Source organism: Hippocampus bargibanti, linkage group LG08 (genome assembly GCF_051943395.1).
Source record: "Hippocampus bargibanti isolate YZ-2025 linkage group LG08, ASM5194339v1, whole genome shotgun sequence".
In the NCBI taxonomy this organism is placed as follows: domain Eukaryota; kingdom Metazoa; phylum Chordata; class Actinopteri; order Syngnathiformes; family Syngnathidae; genus Hippocampus; species Hippocampus bargibanti.
The window spans coordinates 13,348,821-13,371,101 of record NC_142741.1 but is presented as its reverse complement, the minus strand read 5'-3'; the positions used below and the strand labels follow the sequence as shown (position 1 = coordinate 13,371,101).

The 22,281-nt window shown below is 40.4% G+C and overlaps 1 protein-coding gene across 1 annotated transcript in view; it reads right to left on the bottom strand.

Annotated features, from left to right (window-relative positions):
* Nucleotides 1-243: 243 nt before the first annotated feature.
* kalrna (kalirin RhoGEF kinase a) overlaps nt 244-22,281 on the bottom strand; it is a 200,152-nt gene continuing 178,114 nt past the window's right edge. The window contains exons 57-68 of the mRNA XM_089002867.1: nt 17,133-17,298; nt 12,743-12,805; nt 12,582-12,609; nt 12,144-12,306; nt 11,948-12,069; nt 10,635-10,766; nt 10,399-10,560; nt 9,261-9,339; nt 9,119-9,170; nt 8,859-9,007; nt 4,992-5,130; nt 244-4,094 (exon numbers count right to left, since the gene is read on the bottom strand). Coding sequence (XP_088858993.1) covers nt 3,537-4,094; nt 4,992-5,130; nt 8,859-9,007; nt 9,119-9,170; nt 9,261-9,339; nt 10,399-10,560; nt 10,635-10,766; nt 11,948-12,069; nt 12,144-12,306; nt 12,582-12,609; nt 12,743-12,805; nt 17,133-17,298 — 1,813 coding nt within the window. The 3' untranslated portion in view covers nt 244-3,536. The remainder of the gene's footprint in view (nt 4,095-4,991; nt 5,131-8,858; nt 9,008-9,118; nt 9,171-9,260; nt 9,340-10,398; nt 10,561-10,634; nt 10,767-11,947; nt 12,070-12,143; nt 12,307-12,581; nt 12,610-12,742; nt 12,806-17,132; nt 17,299-22,281) is intronic.

The following is a 22,281-nucleotide window of genomic DNA, read 5'->3' as shown; positions in this document are numbered from 1 at the left end:
ATACCAAAAATAACATGTAAAGTTTCATGAAATTGTCTAAATCAAATTTCTATCATTAAATCTTCAAGTTATTCCATTTAAATTCTCAGATATTAAAATAAACCACGAGCTTGTAATAACTTTTTAACTATTAGAATTTTTATTCAGTTGGGCTTCATTTTTTGCCTTTGTGAAATACGTGAAATAACTGCTTCACATGTTGCAGTATGCACAAAAATTATGCTACGCCGCTTATTTAAATATCAATAAAATGTTTTTATTGGTAAAGAGTAAACAAACCAGTAATTTTGATGGATGGTTAATGATGCACAGACATGAGTAGCTTTATTCGGGACTGATAGCATTGATGACGAATGACTGTGTTGAACCTCACGGGAGGATACATCTCGGATGAGCAGGGAAGGCGTTGTTTACTGCTGTGACTTTGCGGTCCTTTCACAACTCTTTCAAACTTTGAGGCGAAACGAAAACATTTCTTTTAATTCACCATACACAGCCCCTGCTACAACATAAATGCTCACAATTATGTATAAAATTCTTCGATGTACATCTTGTTTGAGGTTGCTGACTCGAGGCTAAAGGCAAACTAGACCCTGGATGGGTCGTCGGTCAAACCTAGAATCATTCTGAATAAGAACAGAGCCTCGGGCCAGCTATGAAGAGGATGACATTACCAATGCGATTACATTCTGACGTTAAACACAGCGCCTTCAGACGCTGGTCGGTGAAAAGCACAAATTTACAGTATCGGAAGTCATCTTCCACTCTAGACATGTTCTAGATTCAGATTTTTCAAACATTGTGATTTACTATATACATGCACAGTGCCCCTGATTCTACAGTCTACATAAGACACCACACATTTAGTTGTAAACATTGAGAATATAAGCTAAAGTAAGTCGCTGTGGTGCTGTTCAAGAGGACTAGGACAGTCAAGGAATTAATTCCTTAACCCCATGTGGCAAAAGGTCCAGTTTATTCCAAAGTCGACAAATGACACATGGTGGAAGTGAAGTTCAGTTCAGCCAGTTGTGGAAAAAAAAACAATTTTTGCTCATTTGAAACAGTCACGTTATGATGATACCTTACGGCAAAATTCTGTGTTTACGGAGTGAATTCAATGTCACAACCATAGAATCCAAAACCTAAACGTTGTCCATAATACATGCTGAAAAAAAAAAAACATGTTGCAATTGTTGATGAAACTTATTCAGTGTTTTAAAATGCATTGAAGAAAAAGCACCTCAAATTCCATCAGGCTCCAAACCAGAACGAGCAAAATATTGTTTATCTTGCATAGGGGAATTTGGTCAATTACTGTTTGAATCGAGCACTGCCAAAATAATAACAGCAATAATAACAATAACAGCAATAATAATAATAATAATAATAATAATAATAATAATAATAATAATAATAATAATACATTTCATTTATAAGCGCCTTTCAAAACTCTCAAGGTCACTTTACAGTCGCAGGATATTTTTTCTGCAGGTGAGCAGCGGCAGCCACACACGCCAGAGTTCACTCAACCCGGAAGTAACATAAAGTTAAAAAAACTAATAATAATCATAATAATAATAATAATAATAATTGTCCACAATTATAGGAGGAGATCAAGAGTACCTTTGCTTTTTAACCCCCAAAACATTCCATGAGTGTTCTCAACCAAAAATGGTATTGGCCTGAACAAAAAATAAGATAAAATAACCCTCCATCCCCATAAAAACATTCGTACATTTATATATTGTTAAAATGATAAACAAATGTATGAAACATTTTTAACAAACAATCTGCAAATGGATGCGTCTGTGGTTGATGTAAACAGGTGTCCACTATACACATTTATGTCCCATGTTGTGAACTGAAGTAAGATATGAACAATATGGTCCATATTATATATGGATAATAATCCAAACAAAATGTCTGTGATAAGGAAGAAAGCACCATGGACAAAATAATAGCAATCAATTTGAAATGTTAACAAAATAGAGTGGAAATGGTGCTCGTTGCGATCTTCAGTCATAATCAAGCAGCTGACAACACACCAGTACATCCTCAAGTGCATTTTAAAAGCACAAGAATGGAGCATATTCCCATTTCAGCATTGGAAAAATGGGTTAATGTGCTGCCATTATACATCAATGCGGATGCTAACTGCGAACATGCTAATTCACAGACGTGTCTGTTCAGTCAACACTGATATGTTTACATTCCACTTGTTATGTAACACAATCAATAATTGTCTTTAAGTGTGATCTGCTATGATAGAGAAATGGGAACAGAGACCTTTAGGGTAAATATCAGTGAGCTCAAATATGGAGAGAGTCACATTGGGGTTTGCTGTGTTCACCCTTGATCAATTGAACTACACCGGGAGAGAAACAAAGAGTTCGACTCAATTGAACTAAAGTGTGTTCGTGTCGAAGCCTCTTTACGCTACTTCTTCACGGTGAGGAGCCATCATATTTCCTGTTAAGTCCCTGGTTTGCAGCAAAAGCTAACATTAGCTGAACTAAAGCTAACAAAACATCAGATAGAAATAGTCCTAGAGCAACGGAAGCGTAACACTGGAATTCATTGCAATGTCTTGGCTTTAACTGGAATCTCTACATCAACTCAATAGCAATGTTTTTTTTTTACCTGATTGCCTGAAGATTGTTCAAGAAACGAAAAATGACAGTGGCGGGGGTGCCTCTCATCTCTTACTGATGACATAATATGATTGTTGGCAAATAATATTAAACTGTCACGAGTGGGTAATTTTCACGTTACAATGCTCTCCTTGGTTAGGGTTTATCCTGCCATCCAACGGACTACCAGGTGTGGTGATCCACATCTGGTCTGAGTGACCCTGAGTAACAGTACAGTACTTTGTCTTTCGGCAAAAAGTATGTAAGGCTGCCGTAAAGATCAGTGATGAATGTCAACTTCTCATTGTCACAACACTCTCCTCAGGAGTCCCGAAAGACTCCGAAGCAATATCGGTGTTGATCTAGGTTCACTCTGAATGTTTGTGACTTAGCAACAGCACATTTTCATTAAATTAAATAACTGCTCAGGCTTATGAACGAAATACCCAAATCCTCTCCTGATTCAAATGCCTTGCACGTGTTCCTGAGCAAGAGCTAGTGGTGACCAGAAAAAGTGGGTGGACATTGGTGTCCACCCACCTCAGTTTGGGATCATTCGGCTGGCCAGAGGGAGACTGAAACCACTTTCATACTGATCAAATTTCCAACCAAGTGTGTATTGAAACATCACAGGTTCTCTCTTCACAGTACCTTTACAAAACAAATATATTTCGACTCCAGGAAGCTTGAGGACAAGAGTAAACATTGGGACAATGCAAAACAGAACATAAAAAGTTTTTGGCAACATTTTTACTTGTGTCAGCGCTGTCACAAATGCCAGTAACTGTGAACATATGTATGGTTTAGGCAACTACACATTAATAGATGTCATAATTTAATCGTGAAAATATATTTCCGATCTTGTTTTTTTTTTTCGAGCAAGCGTCCCGACACTCGTATTTGTCACAGTGAGTTTCCCATACTGTTGCTGACCAGTCCCTTAATGTTGGTGATGGGACGCACGTCATGAAGTTGCCTTCTTCGATCAATAAATGTGGCTAATCGCGTTGTGTCCAGTGGTGTCTTGGAGTACTCTCCGCCATGAGCTCCTCCGCGGCCCACCCATGGGTGTTGCAAACTGGAAGTAGCAGTCGGCCTCTTTCTTGGATCCTGCTGGAGCGCAGAGGACACAAAATCCCTCGCTGCCTGGCTAACATCCCGGAAGTAATCGTCGGGGAAGCAGAAGTCAAGGCGGCAGATATTGACGCAGGTTTCCTCGGGAGATTCGTCAAGAAAGGGCGACACGCCGCTGAGCATGACGTAAGCCAAGACACCAACACTCCACACATCAGTCGCGACAGAGACCGGGGTGCCGCAGATGAGCTCGGGTGCAGCGAACTCCGGATTTCCCAGCAGCAGGTGTACGTAGTGGCGGTGTGCCGACAGCTGCACAGCATCTCCGAAGTCAATGAGCTTGATGCACGGTGTGGGAGAGTGAAGCTCCACCATAATGTTTTCAGGCTTGCAGAGAGAACGAAAACAAAATCTTAAAATTCATGTTGAGTCATCTGATATCACACAGGTGTCAAAGTCAAGGCCCAGGGGCCAAATTTGGGCCACCGCATCATTGTATTCGGCCCGCGAGAGCCAATCAAGCAGGTGAAGTTCTATCATGCTTGATAAAGTCTAAACCAAAAATTCAAATGTATTTTTGTTTTTCTACTTTCAATCACTTTGTCGTATGAGACTAATAAACATATACAATAATTGTCGTATGTAAACTACAATAACAGTCATTATTGTTGGGTTCAGATTTGAAAACTAGTTATTCATAATTCTATTTGCTATCTATTAGCTAGCTGGCTGGCTTCCAAGCTAGCTATATATTTACTATCTATATGCTATTTGCTATCTATAAGCTATCTAGCTAGCTATCTAGCTGTCTAGCTATGGGTTATTGATTAACTGGCCAGCTAACTTTCTATCTATTCGAGTTATTCTGGGTTGAGTGAACGTTGGCGCATGTAGCTGCCGCTACTCACCCACAGAAAAACCGATCCTGTGACTGTAAAGTGACCTTGAGAGTTTTGAAAGGCGCTTATGAATGAAATGTATTATTATTGTTAATTCATTGTGCGTTCTGTGTGTAATGTGTTAACAGTATTGTTTTTATATTATATAGTTTTTATGTTAACAGTTTTTTTCAGTGCTTTGTTACAGCTTTCAGCTATTGGTAAATCGTAATATAAATCAGTATGTATTCGATTGTATCGTATTGTAGTGTAGTATGTGGAAGAGATGAAACATCCTCATGGTTTCCCAAAATTTATAACAGCCCTCGAGAGGAATTTGACATCCCTGTGATATCAGATGTCTGAAATGAGTCAAATGAGTCAAATGCAACCAATGCGTTTTCACCTTCAGGTCAAGGTGTGCAACTCGGCATGTGTGAAGTTGTTGGAGGGCTTCCAGTATTTCTCGGATGAAGAAGGCCACCTGCTCCTCCATCAACTCATCGTGGGCGACCAAATAGTCAAATAGACGACCGTCCTCCAGCCTGGCAACCACATATAAATATTCATACAAAACATAATTTAGCTTATCCATCCGACTATCTTTGATTGGGCTTTTCCTCTTTCTGCTTAAAGGACAACCGACATCATTTTTTTGTTTCCTAACTGACATCAGAAAACCGTTTTGTAGAATTGAAAATACCCAAAACACGCAGGCTGATATTTTTTTGTCAAATGCAAAACACCAATAAAAATTAGTTAAAGTGTCCCATAACTACTTCAAAATGACACCGGAAATGGCGAGTTTCAGAAGGTCCCGCCCCCTTGTTCGTGACATCACGCCAGGACGTCTTGCCTTGCTCTAGACCAGGGGCGGGCAAACTTTTTGACTCGCGGGCCGCATTGGGTTCTAAAATTTGACAGAGGGGCCGGGCCAGGAGCATATGGAGGGAGTGTTTGGGCCGGAAATACTAAACCTAAAGCATTAAAGGACAACCGACGCCATCGGACAAGTTATGTCCATAATTTATAATATCACTTCAAATGACTTCGACTGAGCATATTTTACAAAAACTCCACAGCATATAGCTATAGTTTAAGTTTTAAGACTTGCGCTGAATATTCATGAAATCTTGTTTTCGAGTTGATGACGATCCCCATGTGACGTCACGTTTGGACCGCCCCTGACCGAGAAAGCGACACAAAATGCATTTTGGGTACTTTGTTTGGTCTGAAAACTTCGTGTTGATCCGTGTTGATGGTGAAATTAGAAGGAAAACACATAAATAACGGCATGGTAAATCGTTGTGTGTTGCACCAAGACAACTATTTGATATTCGCTGACACAAATTCCCAGCTGACAAATCAGCCCATTTCCAACGGAGCTTGGGCGCAATCTTCTGCATTTTCTGGGTGCTACATTGCTGTCATTGACGGCTCGAATTGATATGGGAGGATTCCTTGAATCAATTGCAAACATTTATGCTTTCCTCTTCAGAACTATTTGAATCATATTCATAACTGGATGAGTAAAGAGAAAGCATCTTCTCCGAATCTGAATCCATTGTTTTGATTCTCGAGCAAGGCAAGACGTCTTGGCGTGACGTAACGAACAAGGGGGTGGGACCTTCTGAAACTGGCCATTTCCGGATTCATTTTGAAGTCATTTTTATTGGTGTTTTTCATTTAACTAAAAATATCAGCCTGCTTGATTTGGGTATTTTAGATGCTATAAAACGTTTTTCTGATGTCAGTGGGAAACAAAAAAAAAAATGGTGCCGGTTGTCCTTTAAATGTAGTGTGTACAAACCTCATAGCACAGTAAGAACACTACAACCCAATTTATTAACTGTCTTTGAAATGTGAAAAATATCCCTGATTAGTTAATAAATTTGTCTCAAGGAATATGGCGTGTACATACTATTTCGCAGATACTTGGAGGAGGAAATTGAAATAGATTAAAATAACATATGCACTGTGATTTATCAAGATTGCGTCTGTTTTTAATAAGTTTTCATTGAAGGGGCAAAGTTAAAGAAATCAATATTTATTGAAAAATGGAATCACTTTCAACATTCAAAAAATATTATTACACAACGAAATATTCAAGCTCAATAATACCTACTTGTGTTAAAATGCTCCAAATCATAGATGGTTTGTCCTGACCGCGCGATCAACAAACTCTCCACTGACGCTCTCGCCTTCATGAGCAAACAGTACACGTGTACCGTCGCCGAGCACACAGACTTCGGCTACCTGCAGTTGAAATTTGCATACTCGGCACGGCAGCCAATCAAAAGCCTGCTTCTCTCTTCCGGACTTTCGCAAGCGTTATAAAGTCGTGCAATTGCATGTCATTTTCCAAAATAGATGCACAGAACCTCAGCCCAGAAGAAAGATTCAAAAGAAGCTCACAAGATATGTGACGCTACAAAACGTAAATTTACATTAAACCGTGACTGTAAAGTGTACGTGAGACTTATGAAAGGGGCTTAGTGGCTCGTAGGAAGCAATGCAAACGTTGTATTGTGCACCACAATGACAATCGACTACTGCAGCAAAATCTACAGCCATGCACATTTACCTTAACTTAAGCACGGTAGCATTTGTAGTAGGTACATTCTTGATTTTAAAACAACTTTACTTTGTGAAAATGTTTTTAATGTAATTTGTTGTTTCATTGTTGTTCAAGTTGTGAAAAATGCGGCAGGCAACTTTTCACTTACCTGACCTGTTGTCTGCTAACTTTTTGTCATGAGTTTCAGACACTGTTTTTACTGTACTTTGGGCAAGTTCTTGTTACTCATCCAGTTAAGAATATGATTCAAATAGTTCTGAAGAGGAAAGCATACATGTTCGCAATCGATTAAAGAAGTCCTTTTGCATCAATTCGAGCAGTCAGGACTCCAATGTAGCGTCCCAGAAAATGCACAAGATGGCGCCCAAGCCCCGTTGAAAATGGACTGATTTGTCTGCTGGGAATTTGTGTCAACTAGTATCAAATAGTAGTCATGGTGCAACACACAACGATTCACCATCATGTTATTTATGTGTTTTCCTTCTAATTTCGCCATCAAAACGGATCAACACGAAGTTTTCAGACCAAACAAAGTACGCAAAATGCATTGTGAGTCGCTTTCTCGGTCAGGGGCGTTCCAGATGTGACGTCACGTCAGGCATCATCATCAACTTGAAAACAAGACTTCCTGAATATTCAGGACAAGTCTTAAAACGTAAAATATAGCTATATGCCGTGGAATCTTTGGAAAATACGCTCAGTAGAAGTCATTTTAAGTGATTTTAGAAATTATTGACACAACTTGTCCGGGGGCGACGGTTGTCCTTTAAAGGACAACCGACGTCTCCGGACGAGTTGTGTCAATAATTTGTAAAATGGCTTCAAATGACTTCTACTGAGCGTATTTTAATAAGATTCCACCACATATAGCTATATTTTACGTTATAAGACTTGCACTGAATATTCAGGAAGTCTTGTTTTTGAGTTGGTGACGAGTCCGTACGTGACGTAACGAAAGGAATGCCCCTGACCGAAAAAAGACGCGTTGTAGCGGTCCTTCCATCACATCAATGTATTTTGCTGTACTTGTTTGGTCTGGGGACCTCGTGTTGCACCCAGAAGCCGCCAGAAGAGGGTGTCCAAGCTCCATATAAGGAATTTATCAGCCTGTGGAAACGGAGGTGGCCACAGGAGGTAGCCATTTTGTGCCTCTTTTTCATTGAGACATCTCCCCTCAATGTTGTCTCATAATGGCACGGAATAAATTATTTAATCGATTACTAACATGTATGCTTTCCTCTTCAAAACTATTTGAATCATATTCATAACTGGATGTGTAACAAGAAAGCATATTCTCCTAATCTGAAGCCATTGTTTTGATTCTCCAGCAATGCAAGATGTCTTGGCGTGACGTCACGAACTGGGGGCGGGACTTTCTGAAAATGCCCAATTCGCAGCTCAATTTTTTTGCAGATTTTGGACACTTTAAGTCATTTTTGTTGGTGTTTTGCATTTCAATAAAAACATACTGCGTGTTTGGGTATTTTAGATGCTATAAAACATTTTTCTCATGTCAGTTAAGAAACAAAAAAGTGACGTCGATTGTCCTTTAAAGGTGAACTCGAGGAAAAGGCCTTCTTATTTTGGGTGAAGTTGGATCTACTCCCTGGATTCAATCTTTGAATTTTCCCACGTGTGGAACAATCACTTCCAAGCGAGATGCGTGGTCGTTTATAATATGAAGTGATCACTTACAGCTCCAGAATCAGCATCACGGACGTGGGTGACTCGTAGGTATCCAACAGTGCCACTAGCTGGTGATTGTGCACATGTTGCAAGATGTCAGCCTCATGAGCGGCCTGCTCCTTCTTTTGCATTTTCTTGCTCACGAACTTCACTGCCACCTGACGGCGACACATGCAGCGACACAGCAAGAAATTAATCTCCGTCTTTTAACATAAAACAACAATAAATATAATTTTCCAATGGGCGTTGCAGTTAAATCTAAGTCAGACCTCTTTCTTTGTGGACTTGTTGAAACATTTCCGCACCACCGAAAAACGTCCCCTGTGGTGAAAACGGAAAAAGGGAATATAGTTCACATTCCACATTTAAACTGAAAGATTCACCATCATGTTTTTGTTGTGTCTATTTTACCTTCCAATCTCACAAATTTCCGAAAATGACGACTCAAAGTTTTCTTTCCACTGGATTCCTGTTCCATCATACGCAGAGTCTGAGTAAGGTAAAAAGTCAATGAATTCATGTAATAATCTTCTTTTTTTCCCCTTTATTTTCAATGAACAGGTGGCACCAGAGTAGGCAGCAGTCAGCAAGTGCTCTCATGAGTCTTGCTTTTTTTGTCTTGTTTTTGTGTTTTCTTTTGTCACTTTGTGTTATTGTGCGTCGTGTGGAACGGATATGGATTGTTTATCAGCATTTTTGGCCACGACATTCATCAAGGAGGAGACTGTGCTGAGCGGTTGCGCCTTTTCGGCAGCATGTATATGCCAGTACTGTTTTGAATGGGAGGAATGTCGGTGCCATTTGACTGTCATCGCTGGACACATCTGGGCCATTGTATTTTTTTTGCGCATGTAATGGGCAGCATCTTCACAGCCCCGCTTTGTTCAGCGGAAAGGTCGGTGCTGTTGGACAGTCTGCGGGTGGATGGATGCATGGCTTGAAAAGCCCGCGATAAGAAGAAAGGAGCGTCAGCGCAGAGCGCCGATGCGTATGTGGAACTGTGAATGTCGTGCACAAGAGACATCATTCCACCATGATGTCCCTGATCCACTGGTGAAGAGACGCTTTGATCCTCTCCTCTTTCATCTGGAACTGCTTTATGTAACAAAGAGGGTACAGAAAGTGCTTAAGAATGAATGTCTCTCTGTGTCTTTGTGTTGTCATGTTATTTGTTATTTAGTTTTTTTTTGTTCTTTTGACTTCAAGACGGCGCCGCGAGAGTGGCTGCCTTTCCAGCAGCTCCTGTGTTTTGCTTTTCTACTTTCATTTCTTTCATAACTTTGCTGCTGTGAAATGTAAATTTCTCCACCGCGAGACTAATAAAGGCAAATCCAATCCAATCCAATCCAAAGCAAGGATTTGTAACCATCATTCTACCTCTAAAACGTCACAAATTGTGTTGCAAGTGTTTTTGTCAGTCATGATGGTTAATATACATCACGGTTCATTTTTATATTAAGAAACACAAATGATTCATAACAATGTGCATTTGTATCACAGTTATTTTTGTGTGTGTGTGTGTGTGTGTGTGTGTGGTTTTTTTTCATACTTGTGCTGGACAGTGAAACCATATTGGAAGGCTCCGACGGCGGGCCAAGACCCCAGCGGTTGGATGCTCTCACTCTGAACTGGTAATGACCACCGGGGATGAGGGCGTCGACCTGAAAGCACTCCTCCATGCTACTGGACACTTGCTGCCACAGCAGCGAGTCTGGGCCAAGGAGAATAATTTTCAGCCTGGGCATCTTAAAATCCTTCAACGTTCAATTCGTAAATAGGTCATACCTTCCTGGCGGTACTCCACCGTGTAGCTGCTGACTCCACAGTGGGCAGATGAGGCCGGAGGCGGCCAGTGGAGCATCACGGCTGTACTGCTGGCCTCCTGAGCCACTGGTCTACCAGGGGCTGCTGGGATACCTTCAACGTAGCAAAAATTCACTGTAGATTGGCAACATAGACAGCAGTTGTGTGTTAACTTATCAGTGACGCATTAGGACCGCCGTAGGTCTTTCATTGTGGAACCGAGCCAAAACAAGAAAAGCAGGTTGCATGTTGTGCAGGTCAATTAACGGGCCTAACACCTTTTCCAATCGGGCAGCACCTTTTCCAATCAAACTCAGCAAAGAGTGAAGGGTGTGCTGAATTTTCCTATCAAGCCTTGCTGAGTATTTAAGGAATGAGGAGCCGCTTGGTCATTGTCTGATTACAGTGTATTCACCTTGCTCACTGTTGGGCTTCAAGTGTATTTGATACCTTTCATCGTCACTCTCGTCCCTTTGTAAGCGACACTCGTAATGAACAGAATAATCTGTTTCTGATTTTGATTCTGATGAGCGTGTTGCTTTGTGTAAGCGGGTTAGGTAAATGAGACCACTTCTGGATAGAGTTGAGGTTCTTTATTAGGACTGCTGTCCTGGTTCGAGGGAGAAGGCAATTGACATGTGTGCCTCTCATAGACTCTCGCACGACTGACTCGCAGCAGCACATGCTCCGTTTTGGTCTATAGCCAGGCGTCGCTAGTCGAACAGGCAAATACGATTTGCCCATATCATTACAATGAGAATAAACTAATTTCATTTAACAGAACAAACATTGATTCATCTATTGTCCAGACCGCTTAATCCTCACAAGGGTCGAGGGGTGCTGGAGCCTATCTCAGCCGTCTTTGGGCACAAGGCGGGGGACACCGGAATTGGTTGCCAGCCAATCACAGGGCACACAGAGACAAACAATCATCCGCACTCATACTCACACTCACACCTAGGGACAATTTGGAGTGTTCAATCAGCCTGCCATGCATATTTTTGGAATGTGGGAGGAAACCGGAGGACCCAGAGAAAACCCACGTGGGCCAGGGGAGAACATGCAAACTCCACACAAGGAGGCTGGATTGGGACTTGAACTCACGACCTCTGCACTGTGTGCGAACCACTCGACTACCAGGCCGCTCCAATAACAAGAAGAAGAAGAAGAAGAAGAAGAAGAAGAAGAAGAAGAAATGGGGTGTGTCGGTCTATTTATCTGAAAAAGTCCAGCGCAGAAGTCTTTGCTGGGACAGACGACTAGTGTCCACACTAGCCTCCTTCAAAGAGCATTACCTTGCACTTTGATGGAAGCGGATGATGAGGCCGACCCGTGATCATTGACGGCCACACAGGTATAGATGCCGGTGTCCTGTGGCATCAGGTTGCAAATCTTTAACAAGATGTCCCCCGTCTCCCTGAAGATCAAAAACAGATCAAGAAAGAGGTCACGGAACAGGAAAGCCACAAAGACTAAAATGTGGGTAAGCACCTGATGTCAATGGTGAAACGGCTGTTGCTAGTCACTGGGTTTTGGTCGGGGCCCTTTAGGGTGACGGAGGGTTTGGGTCGTCCACACGCTTTGCAGCAGAGGACCACCGTCTCCCCGAAAGCACACACAATGTCGGAGAGCGGCACCAGGAACTCTGGAGCGACTTGGCACAGGAAGCATATGGGATCAAAGACAGAACATATACAATAGTATGTCCTGGGCTGTCATTGCCAGTTTGCATCCTGGTCGTCTGAAGTGCCTAATGGCTGGCTACCCCATCTTATTGTCCATGTCAAACGATAAATGTCTTTACGTTTTAATATTTAACACTTTCAGGGACAGCACTCACTATACAATGGACAGTTTATCACGTTATCAAATTACAAGGTGGATGAAAGGGCTACATTTTTCTCTCTTCCCCTGTGTATATATTCTTACCTTCCTGGATGAAGTTTGGGTTGAAAAGCTGGAAAACAGACATGAGAACAGTTATTTGACGCATGAATCCTCCCTTCCTTCATTAAAAAAAGAGATTTTTGCTAAAACACAAGACTTTTTTTCTGATGGGAGCTTTGCAGTAAACTATTTTTTCAATGTACCTCCATGCCAGTTTTGGGGTCAAGATCATCGTCACAGTCTGATTCATCTGAAGTGTGAACCTCCTGGTGAGGAAGCAGGTGAGGGAGTGGAAAAAGAGAATTATGCAACAATAGAAATACATGGGAGGAACGTTGTAGAAGTAGTGCATGGGGTAATGAGGAAGTGTGAAAAAGATTCCCATATGGCAGTACATGAAGGTACTTTAGGGAGTTTGTGAGATTTTAAAATACAACGGTGCTGATAAAATAATCTTTGCATTCATTTCCAAATATTACCAAAGAAACAACTCCAAGAACAGATACTGATGCACCATATGTATGATTTTTTTACATGCCAAAATGCTTTGCGATAATTAGGGGTTACTTGGCTGAAAACTAAGATCACATGGGGTGCATAATTGAAAAAGAACCAGTAGTCTACAGGATGATGTTTTTCATCAAAAGTAAAAAAAGCATTGATCCCCCCCCCAAAAAAATAAGTGAATTAGTTCATTGCTTTCACAAGTAACCAAAGATATAAAACGAGACAAAACAGAAAAAAACATTTGAAAGGACAACCTCACCCATCTATGCTTTATTCATGGCTGGGAAATATTTACTACTAACCCCCACACCCCCTCCCATGCACACACACACCAAGAGCCGCACACAAAATAAAACACATATTCAGTGTTTCTTAACCATACTATGATCAACTTTAAGTGCCGACCCATTAAATTGTTACGTGTTTTACCCTCTTAAACCTTTGACAGAAACATTATTCAAGGTCTTAAAGAACAATTGTGAAGAGGCTTTTGTGCAAAATGTCTACAGGGTTGAACCACCGTGAAGGGAAATCTTTTTAACTCATTCACTGCCAGACATGTGCAAAAATGTCCACACTTTTCAGTTGAATTCCAGGACCCAAAGAATATTGAATTTTAGGACTGTCAACTTATACGTTTTCCCCGTATTATATGTTCTTTTTCATCATTTTGAATTGTGTACGCCGTATAACATATTTTATACAAAAAGAAAAATCTGCGGTTATCGAGTCTTTGTCGATGCACCATGACACGTGCATGCGCGTCACATTGCTTTCATTTGATTTTGTATTTCCGTCTCCGTATTTGAAGTCCGGCATTTGTGTTGCAATCGCAAAATCAACTAGTTATAACGAAGAAATAAGCATTGGAGAACTGCCAAGTAAGAAGAGAAAAACTCTAGGATCCTTAGTTTTCGTTCTGCCTTCTATGTAAAAAGGACGTAAAAGTTGCTGCAAGTGGATTTTATGATCTAAAGAGCCACTTTAAAACTGCCGGACACGTGGAAAATATAACCAAAAGCAAGTCTCATGTTCCATTGACCAAACACTTCGTATCTAGTGCTGATCCTGTGGCATCCCACAAAGTCATGAATGCTGAAATTCTCTTCTGCCATTTTCTTGCGGAGCATAATAACCCGTTTATGGCTGCGGACCACTTCTCTGATTTAGTAAAATTGCAATCATTAATAAGGGGAGCAAAAGTAATACTCGATCATATGTATATATTTTTTATCGCTGCGCAAGGGCGATTATGAAAGCATAATGTGCGCATGCCCGGTAAACTGCATTTCCTCTTGTGTTAGCGTTTTTTTATCATTTCAAATAATGTACGGCGTACTACAACTTTTATACGGGAATTGTAATCATTTGCGTACCGACAACAAGTGGAGCAGCTGGAGCTCTGGTGCAGCCGTCACAACCTGGAGCTGAACACGCTCAAGACAGTAGAGATGATCGTGGACTTCAGGAAACATCCATCACCACAGCTACCCCTCACACTATCCAACTGCCTGGTGTCAACCGTTGAGACCTTCAAGTTCCCGGGAATCACAGTCTCTCAGGACATGAAGTGGGAGGTCAACACCAACTCTATCCTAAAAAAGGCCCAACAGAGAATGTACTTCCTGAGGCTGCTAAAGAAGCATGGCCTGCCACAGGAGGTGCTGCAACATTTCTACACGGCTGTCATCAAATCCATCCTGTGTTCTTCCATCACTGTTTGGTTCGGGGCTGCAAAAATCCGCAAAATCCGACTTCAGCGGACAGTTAGGACGGCGGAAAAAATTATTGGCACCGCCCTACCCACTCTCGAGGACTTGCACACTGCAAGACTCCAAACTAGGGTGCGGAAAATCATACTGCACCCTGCCCACCACCTTTTCCAGCTACTCCCCTAGGGCAGGCGCTACCGATCCATGCGCACCAAATCCAGCAGACATTTAAACAGCTTCTTCCCCCAAGCCATTAATTCTTTGAACAGTAGCCCAAATTGTATAGTGCCTCTTTGCAATTTTTTTTGCAGATGATACTAGTGCAGTGTGTTCAACCGGAAACAAATTCCTTGTGTGTTCTACATACTTGGCAATAAAGATGATTCTGATTCTGATTTATAAGGGCAGCTATTAGCCAAGGTTGACAGGTATGTTAAACTCTCTACATAGACTCTTCTTTCATCAGAAAAAGAGTTAATTACTATATTATATGTGTCTGGAGTTATATGAGCTTGAAATAATTGCGTCTGCCCAAAGTACAATGCAATACAAAAATATCGGTTTATATAACAACAGCTGCAGCTGAAACAAAGTGTTAACATGGAAAAAGGGAAATGCTGCCCCTTGTGGAAGGTAAAAAAACATTGGCAGAGGTCATGGCCCGCACTTTATTTAAAACAAAACCCGAACAAATTCAGGAATGGCATTCAACATCATACTTTCAATTCCCGAATAAATTTGTGAATGGCAGTGAATGAGTTAACATAAATTACATTTGAGAAATTATTTTTTTCTGTCTTTTTTTTACACACAATGAAATATCAGAGTTTGCAATAAAAGTTATTTCTCAACAATTTAATTTAACAACAGAGAATGAGTTACTAAATTTAGGGTTGAAAATGTAAGCAGCTTGATGAATTATTTTTTGTTGTTGTTTTTGTCTTGTTTTTGTGTTTTCTTTCATCACTTTGTGTTGTGCGTCGTGTGAAATACAGATTGTTTTTCAGCATTTTTGGCCACGACATTCATCAAGGAAGAGACTGCGCTGAGCGGTTGTGACTTTTGGCAGCATGAATATGCAGTCCTGTTTTTGAACAAGGGGAATGTCGGTGTCATTTGACTGTCATCGCTGGACACATCTGGGGTGATTGTGCTTTTTTTGCAGCTGTAATGGGCAGCATCTTCACAGCCCCGCTTTGTTCAGCGGAAAGGTCGGTGCTGTTGGACAGTCTGTGGCTGGATGGATGCATGGCTTGAGGAGCCCCCGATAAGAAGAAAGGAGCATCAGCGCAGAGCGCCTATGCGTATGTGGAACTGTCATGGCTTGGAATTGTAGCGGATTTATGTGGGACAAGAGATGTGAGACAATGTCTTTTCGTCAACGGATGCTAGATAGATGATAGGTGATCGATCCAATCCAATCCAATTCATTCTCTACAGTTGAGCTGCTTGGTCCTTTTATGTTGAAGAGACAGGTAAGCACCGGAGCAATGTATTTAATCAATGTTTACAGCTGTGAGTTCATGGATCGCTGTTACTGTAATGATAAGTATTGAAATAATATTGGTGTTATTTGATCTATGTCAACAATAAACCTGAAATGTAGATTTGCTGTAATGGCCACTTGTATTCGTCTGATTTGAATTAGCTATTTTTATGCCACGTCAAATCTGTTAACTTGATCCTTCTTTTTCAAAATCATTGCTTGTTAGGAAAATACATTTTGGGGAAAAAGTGAAACATAGAAATGACAAATATTTGGAAATTCAGTGGTTGTTAACTACCAGCCCTCACTTCTTGCAGGTGTTGGTCAGACACAGCTAGCAATCAAACTGATTGTCTTCACTTACATTAAATAACAAACAGTATGTTACAGCAACATTAGCAGAGTCAAGTCAGCTATTTCGGTTATGGTTATACCATAGTTATCTGACTGAACACATTCTATTTGGTGAATCCCATCAAGTCAGCAAAGTCAATGCAGCATACAAAGGACAAATAGCCGTGTTGAAAATTTTCAATTGAAAATAAATTACATTGATTTCTTGGTAGAAAGGTTCATCCTAACATCTGGTTGAGAACCATTGTCATTGAGTTGAGCAGAAAAGCAACGCTTTGTCATTGTGGGGACACATCACAAACATGCGCACATAGACAGGCACACGCGTTAGCAAAAAATTCATGGGCCACAACATTAGGTGTTTACATGTAACTCACAAAAAGTTTGCCTTATTCTGCTTTCGCTTGAAAATTTATGATGAACAGCTTTACTGTTTAATGTAGAAATTTTACTTGAAAGCTGAATATCCTGAACTTTTTGTGAATAGTGTGCTCAGTGGGAGGCAGATGACAGGCGCTTGTCGCCATTACTCACTTTGCCCTTCGCCCTGGAAACAGGGGAGGCAAGCAGCGGAGGAGGGGGCGTAGTTTCTTTTGTCTTACGTATGAGGCCATTCTCGTGACCTCTGATTCCCAACACCGAGACCTCTTTAGCTTCGGCGCGCTTCCTAGCACGTAGGGTGTTCCATGACAGTGATTTCCTGTACGGTACAGGAACAGAACATGTCAACGGCAGGTCACAGATGTGCCCGGGCGTAACCGGCGGGCTTGGGCTGCGAAGACATCACACTTATAAAACACAAAAACAGATTGTAAACATATACAGTAAAGTCTCGTTATATCGATATCGGTTATATCGATAGTACCGCTTATTACGATACTATTTCTATGAACGCAAGGAGAAAACTACATGCGCGCAGGGTCGGATATATCGATAGTCCCGGTTATATCGATATTTTTTCGGACTCCCGAGAATATCAATATAACGAGACTTTACTGTACATGGCATTATTATGCGTGCATTATTAAGTGTTAGCGTGTAGATGACGTCAGATAAATATGAATATTAGGACCAATTTCATTTCCTATGAAGTTGGAAGGTTTTATAAAATGTAAATCAAAACAGAAAGATGAACAAATCTTTTTCCATCAATAGAGTATTCGATCGGAAAGATATTTTAATTTTTACACTCATACATGTTATTTATTTAGTGCACATTTTCAACAATTTGAAGCAAATGAAAAAGGCCTGGAACACATTTTTAAAAAAGTTTATCACTCTGTTATGTCAACTTTCATTTTAAGAAGACCCAATAAGAGTATTTGTTGAAGCTTCATCAGCATTTGTTCCCACGGTTGCCACTGTTGCTGAATTTATAACAGTCTCGGTTTCTTGATTGTAATCTTTTGAGCTTCATCCAGACATTTTCAATGAAAGACGGGCCTTCTTAAATTTTGGTGACAATTGGTGACATCTAGCAAAATTTCATTTATCCATTCTGGATTTACTCTGTTCCTGACAAAATCACAAGGTGGCAAATGTGGGAGTGAGACGTATTGCATTTGTGTTCGCAAACAAAGAGCCATTTGAACCCATTTCATTAAATAAACTTTACTGGAGGCAGATATGTAGCCACAAGGGGACACAAACCAGTGTCTTATTGTGCCGGTCCCAAGCCCGGATAAATACAGAGGGTTGTGTCAAGAAGGGCATTCGACGTATTTTTTTAGCCAAGACAAATATGCGAATCAAACCTCTGAATCCCATATCAGATCGGTCGAGGCCCAGGTTAACAACGACTGCCATTGGGTGTCGGTGAAAAATGGACTACTGTTGGTCGAAGAACGAGAGGAGGGAGGTGTGCCCGTAGAAAAAAAGAAATGGAACACCAACAGTATAGAACTAAGAGTAGGAACTTTGAATGTAGGAACAATGACAGGTAAAGTTAGACAGCTGGTTGACATGATGCAGAGAAGGAAGGTAGACATACTGTGTGTCCAGGAGACCAGGTGGAAAGGGAGCAAGGCTAGAAGCTTAGGGTCGGGTTCAAGTTGTTCTATCATGGTGAAGACAGAAAGAGAAATGGACTTGGGGTTATCTTGAAAGAGGAGTTTGTTCGGAATGTCTTAGAAGTAAAAAGAGTATCAGATAGAATGATGAGTGTGAAGCTTGAAATTGAAGGCGTGATGTTAAACGTTGCTAGTAGGTATGCCCCACAAGTAGGATGTGAGTTGGCGGAGGAGAAATTTTGGTTGGACTTTGATGAAGTCATACAGAAAGAACATCCCGAGAAATGAGAGGGTTGTAATTGGTGGAGACTTCAATGGACATGTTGGCGCAGGATACCAAGTTTGGACTCCAAATGAGGAACGCTGAAGAACAGATGGTGGTTGACTTTGCTAAGAGGATGGAAATGGCTATTGTGAATACTGTATTTCTTTCAGAAGAGACAGGAACACAGGGTGACCTATAAGAGTGGAGGCAGGAGTACACAGGTAGACGACATTTTGTATCAACGGCGCCATCTGAAGGATGCATTACTACATTACGTCACTTCATATCCGTCACTACCTCACTTTACATACGTCACTACCTCACTTTACATATGACATTACCTCACTTAACATTCAGAAATTAAATGTATTGTCTGTTGTCAATTGTATGTCTTTTTTAGCCATATAAGTGCCTTGCATGCTGGGTCCGAGAGGACATTAATTTCATCTGTGCTGTATGTCATGCATATTAGCATATTTGACAATAAAGCTGACTTTGACTTTGAAATCAGTGTCTGCTAAGTAGTGGTTGGCGAGAGTGTAGCCAGACAGCATAGGTTGGTGATGTGTCGGATGACGCTGGTAGTGAGGAAGATGAAGAAACCAAAGGCAGAACTGAGGTCATAATGTTGGGAGTTGAAAAAGGAAGAGTGTTGCAAGACTTTCAGGAAGGAGTTAAGACAAGGACTGGGTGGGCAAGAGGTCCTTCTAGATGACTGGCAAACTACTGAACTTAATCAGAGAGACAGGTCGGAAAGTACTTGGTGTATCGAGTGGAAAAAGGAAGCTGAGACGTAAACTGCCAGGCAGGAGACCGAGACGAAGACCAAGGAGGAGGTTTCTGGATGTTGTCAAAGAGGGCATGAAGGTAGCTGGTGTGAGAGAAGAGGATGCAAAAAGGTTAGATGGAGGAAACTGATTGGCTGTGGCGACTCCTGAAGGGAAAAGCCGAAAGGAAAAGAAGAAGAGGAAGCACAAATCCTTTGGACACCTAAAATGAGGAACAATCTTTCCATATCTGTAGTTGAGACTCATTGACGGTTTGAAAATTAATATAAAACAAGAACTGGTTGTATATTAATTTCTCAGTGAATTTTGGTCTCTCTCTTTCGCTCTCTTTCTTGCTCCTTCTCTCCCTGCCTCCCTGCCCCCCTCCCTATCCTTTACATTCCATTTTGAGAAGTATAAAAAGTTTTGCTGGAAAAAAATTAAAAAAAAAACATTTGAATTAGAAAATGCGAATAGGGAAACTAAAATATGTGCTTTTATATGGTCTCACATATTGCAGATTTTTTTTTATCGCGGGTGAGTGTTTCTAGTCGCTCATGATAAATCAGGTTGACTTGAGTCAATTTATGAAATAATACAGCACTTTAAAATACAACTAAAATAACAAGAGCAAATATGACTCAAATTATATGACAATTAAATAATAAATTTGCTCGAATAAAGCGCACAAACATAATGCATGCATGAAAAATATTACCAAACAATGGTAAGGAATAATATAATATCAATTCAATTGAAAATAAAAATGTACCGCACATCATAAAATGTGTTTTGTGACAAAAAATAATTTGATTATTTCTTTCTCTCATGTGACACATCAGCGCGGACTAAAATGTGTGTTATCGTATTTGATGAAGAAGTGACACGTCCCGACTGAACTGGTGCATAAGAAAAAGGTGGAGCGACTCTTTCTTGTTGACATGGATAAAATGGTATTATCGGGGAGGAAAGAAGATATTGGAAATGACATTTACCTTTTCTCTCAATTCACCACAGATGGCAACAAAGAGTCACTAATAATCATGTTTTAACATCTGCCCATTCAGAATTTGTATGATCGCTATCGAACCAAAACGTTTTAAATGAAAAAAGGTACAATTCTGTGGACAGCAATAACATGCAAGCCCACATTAATATATTGTAGTGTTGTAATTTCTTTTCACGTCTTTTCATTGACTTTTCGATAAGGATTTCCATATACTTTGATGCAGAACATGAAAAAATAGCCAATGTTCTCAGTTGTTAATTCTATTTCACTCTATTTATTGTCAGACAAAAAGTCTGTTAGACATCAAACCATCTGTGGAGTTGCAAACCGTGGATGTTAGTAAAAACTTAAAGTAATTGAAAATAAATAAAATGGGTGCTAAAATATAATTTTGAAACAATTTTATAAAGTTTCATTCATTCATTTCCCGAACCGCTTTATACTCATTTTATAAAGGCGACACTGACAAAATGTAATTCTTGTGGAAGAATATTTTTCTCAATGCGCAAACTTACAGTACAGTTCATGATATACAAAGGAAGTCGTAGACTAGTCATGTTTGCTGCATGTTGGCTCCTGTAGTTTATTTCCAAAATGTTAAAAACTACAAACTGTCCATTGCCTCCATGTTCATGACGCAGAAGTAAAACTTCTGCCGCCACGGTAGTTGTTTTTGCTACCACATGCCCCCTACATCCCCAAAGGTTTTATTTTACAAAATTAAAATGCATTTTAAATTCTTCTTCGAGACTAGCTACAGTACACTACTGCTCATGGCCATTTTGACGAAAAACATATTGCACAGCTTGACTTCATATTTTTCTTAAATAGTGCAAAAAGGATTTCCGTCTTTTTTTTCTGTTTGTTTTCTTTTTTTTATATAAACAGGAATGCTTTAGAGCCTCAGTCGAGACATACTTGTACAGTGAACTACCAACATATTAACCGACAAAAATCAACAATGGCGAAGTAAAAGGATCCAATTTTGTCCATCAAATAAAAATAATAATTAATTAATAGAACAAGGCGACAAGAGGGGTTAACAAAAATAGTTTTAAGATTGCCACAGACAACAACAGAAATCTCCCATGCGGAGAACCCAGTCATATTTTTCTCAACAAACAAACTAAACAATTTACAATAAACAATAAACAAAGAAAAAAAATCAAGCAAACAGGATAAAACAAGAACAACAACAGCAACAACAAAAAAGAGAACAAGCGGGGTTGTTAGGAAATGAAATAAGTCCGGTTTTGAAGCTCCACATTCCAAATCAGCTATGAGATATTATCCAATCTAGCACTAGAGTTTGTTGTCAGCCAGTGAGTCAAAAAGCGTCATTGTGGGCAACAGGCCATCCGATCCCATCCAAGTGCTGCTACCTCACTTAACATTCAGAAATTAAATGTATTGTCTGTTGTCAATTGTATGTCTTTTTTAGCCATATAAGTGCCTTGCATGCTGGGTCCGAGAGGACATTAATTTCATCTGTGCTGTATGTCATGCATATTAGCATATTTGACAATAAAGCTGACTTTGACTTTGAAATCAGTGTCTGCTAAGTAGTGGTTGGCGAGAGTGTAGCCAGACAGCATAGGTTGGTGATGTGTAGGATGACGCTGGTAGTGAGGAA